The 3,591-nt window shown below is 42.7% G+C and overlaps 1 protein-coding gene across 1 annotated transcript in view; it reads right to left on the bottom strand.

Annotated features, from left to right (window-relative positions):
- Window positions 1-912, bottom strand: part of LOC101853245 — a gene marked incomplete in the record, with an annotated part of 36,466 nt that extends 35,554 nt beyond the window's left edge. Inside the window, 1 exon segment of the mRNA XM_035970790.1 lies at window positions 651-912. Coding sequence (XP_035826683.1) covers window positions 651-912 — 262 coding nt within the window.
- Between the last annotated feature and the right edge of the window lie 2,679 nt (window positions 913-3,591).

Raw genomic sequence — 3,591 nt, forward strand, 5'->3', positions numbered from 1 at the left:
CACACACACACACACACACACACACACACACACACACACACACACACACACTCTCTCTCTCTCTCTCTCTCTCTCTCTCCCGATCAGTTCTAGTGGAGGCAGACACAATAAACAATTACTATTGGATTCCATCCCTAAGCTAGCATTTTGTTGTAAATTTGGTAAAACTGACATCAGAACAACAACAACATGTTAAACAGACTTTCACATTACCTTTTTAGAAATATTTTAACCTCCTTATTGTTGCTGACGTTTTTTTTTCGGCCCTCCGAAGATCTTGAAAATGCGCAATACTCTTGATTTGACCGACAGAGATCAAATCCTAAAGAAATGGCTGTGTGTTGTTCTGAATGCTCCTCCCCATTCCAATCAAAGGACTTTGATTCAAAAACCCATCCCTTCAAAGTACAGCTTTGTTTTTTGGGGCCAAGTTAAACCGAAAATGTTAAGGCTCAGCTGCATTCTCAGTCTTGAAATTCAGTTTTCAGAATTACTTGCTAAATTATGAATCGTTTGGAAAGAAGAGAGCGGGGGAGGGGGGGGCTTAGGTGTTCATTTTGAGCGTTGTATTGCTTTTATAGATCTAGCATACATTTTCCATTTGCGAGAAGAAAAAAACCCCAACTCAACATCATAAAGTCATGACATACCCGCTAAGCTGTACCCCAAGGTATTGATGTGTCCATTTTTATCCAGCAGCGTGGCCATCTTGTATGTGAAGCCAACGCCGCTAAGGTAGAGCGTGTCCACGAATCCCTGCAGCGCCACGTCACACTTACTGAGGCGTGTGATGACGCCCCAGTCCTTCTGGCTGGCTCCGCCCACGTAGAGGGAGCTCCGGGGCTGGTACTTTCCGCCTGAAGGGCACATCACCTGCCGGTTACAGCAACAACAACAAAAAAACATCAACATGTAAGAAGGTCCACGCACTTACGGCCGAAAAACACTGGGATTATTGAACACTTTTTGTGCGTCAATGTTAAGACTTATTCGTCGTTGTCGTCGTCGTCATTTAGTGCCAGATCTGAAACCGACATTGACGATCTTGGTTCTCTACTCATTTCTCCACATGGATTCTCTCAAAAAAAAATTCTATTGTCTTGGTCTTTCCCCGTCACCCATCTTTTCAGGTTTTCCTTGTAAGTTGCCCCTGCTTCGTGTGCCTTCTATTATTCTTAATGTAACAGAAACTGTCGTTGTCTCTTCCCAATTATTTCTGTTAGTGAGCGCCCATATTATGGCATTCTTTCAGCACTACCTCATTTGAGGCCGTACTAGACATACAATGTGCCATTTTGCCATGACAGTGGACTTCGCGGAAATTTCCTTATTGAAAGAGAAAAAGGACAGTCTCATTCAAATTCAAGCTTCCAACCATAGCTTATCTGACAAGTTTCGAGCCGACTGTGTTACCTCTCCCAGAAAAGCCAAAGTGAAGATGAACTATTTATTCATCTTACTCGTGGAGATCTTTTTAGAAAGACAGCGTTTTATTTAGTGAATGAGTGAGAAAATAATGATTTTGAACGATTATACGTTATCTCTCCTCCTCCTTTTTTGTGCTTGTTGCTATGGTTCCGACACATTTTCTTTGATTTTTAGCCTAAAGCGGGTAAAACAAATAATAATTAGGGGATTTACAGCATACATCTGAAACATTTAAAAGTTGACATACACGTATTCCTCAAAACCACCCTTTAATGTTCCATTAAGGTCGACCATGGGAATGCACAAGGCTCATGACCTGTCTTGACTCCCCTCAAAGGACACCCGACATGTGACATGTCGAACCGGCATAGGCAGTAGGTAGTCACATTTCCTTTCGTCATCATGGATTCCTCTGATGAAGATACTTCGATTGGGTCAGCATTACTAACTACATACTTGGTTGGAGAATAGGCGTCATTGCAGGCGGCACAATGCCATAGCAGCTCCTCCCTCCTCTCCAGGATCCATGAAAGGGTCTGCCTGCTGATCGTGCCAGTTAACAGCTGGTAAGATATTCTTCTGGCTTTTCCACGCAGGTTGCTGTCCCTCCCCAACCCTCTAGAGACACCAGCTTCCCTTAGTCTATCCATTGTGTTTGAGAAGTGGTGCCTTCATCCTCTCTGTGGTCGTTCAACCATTTTGTCTATACTGCCATGACTATTGGTGGATCTAATTGCATGGTGTCGCCAATTTCAGCCTGGCCGGCTAGCTTATCAACACGTTCATTGCCTTGAGCTCCTGCATGACCAGGGCTAAAGATCCATACAATCTGTTTGAGTCTGCTGCCTTGTTGTAATGCCTCTCGCCAGTCTGCATTCATTATCATACAATGCACCAGTATTGCTAATACACACAAAGGAGAATAGAAAAAAGCACACCATGCAGTGTCGTGAACATTTTTTCTTGAGGAGCACAAGAAGAGAGTTTCAAAGAACTTTCTGCTCATTGATGACGCGTAAAGACGACAAACTGTTCTTCAACTATATAAGAATGTCATACAAAATTTAAGGACATAAGGGGAACTCAAGACACTAGATATAGTGCTACTGCATCTAAAGCCCGTAGGTTGTAATTGGCGGGATCCGCTCTCTGCAGAAGAAAAATTAGTCCATCTCGAGTTCACCTGTACTATCACACACCTCACAAAAAATGAGCACATTGACTTTTCAATACCCTCGGTTTTGGTTATCGTTGTGTAATAGAATCTAGTAGAATCTACCTTCCTATGTACTCTAAATCGTTGTGCCTACTGTCTTGTTTTCACGCGTGAGATGCGATGTGTGCCGGGTGTTGCGTGAAGTGTGCCTTGTGCTTGTGCCTTCCTTTGAAAAGTCGGCTAAAGAAACATAATTCAAGTGACGGGCTGAGTAATTTTCGAGACTCACGTGGAGCACGTGGAGACGTCTTAACAGCCGGGAGATGAAATCTACAAGCTTACACCGAAATGTGGGGGCAAGGTGGTGTTGCTGTCTCAAAATGAGCTATATGTAGACTAGGTTACTGTAAGTCATGTATCTTAATGATCCTGTGTATGCATTCAAAGAGCAGTTTTTAATATAGGGCAAATTTAAAAAAAAAAGAATTACTAGATACGATTTTTTGAAAAGGTAAACTCTACTTTTGTTTGGTCGCTGGCCTGCAGAAGTGCCACGCAAAGTATCGAGGGCACAGGGCGAGAATTTGTTTTTACGCAGACAGACGAAAGTGAACAAGCTTTTGGGCTTAGCTCTTGCTCTTTTGTCGTTGGATGAGTTCACGTAGAAAAACAACAACAACAAAGATTACCTGCAGGGCGTCGCCGTCGTTCATGCGGATCTGGCCCTCACTGCCTTTTACAAGAACGGTCAGGAAATACCACTCTCCGATCTTTTTGAAAAGGGAAAAAAGACAAAAGTCACAAAAGTAAACAAAATATGAACACAGTTTAGATCCATCCTTGCAAACACAGTTATTAGTATTATCCTCCCACCACAGCGCGGAGAGCTACACTACTTTTAAAATGTTTTCACTAAATGTTTTCAAACGTGCTTATGAGCAAAACAGAGGCAGAGAACCGAACTCGAGTCTTTGTAAACGTCATTAAAAAAAAGAAAACAGGTTTGG

The sequence above is a fragment of the Aplysia californica genome, unplaced genomic scaffold, assembly GCF_000002075.1.
Source record: "Aplysia californica isolate F4 #8 unplaced genomic scaffold, AplCal3.0 scaffold00321, whole genome shotgun sequence".
NCBI classification, from domain to species: Eukaryota; Metazoa; Mollusca; class Gastropoda; order Aplysiida; family Aplysiidae; genus Aplysia; species Aplysia californica.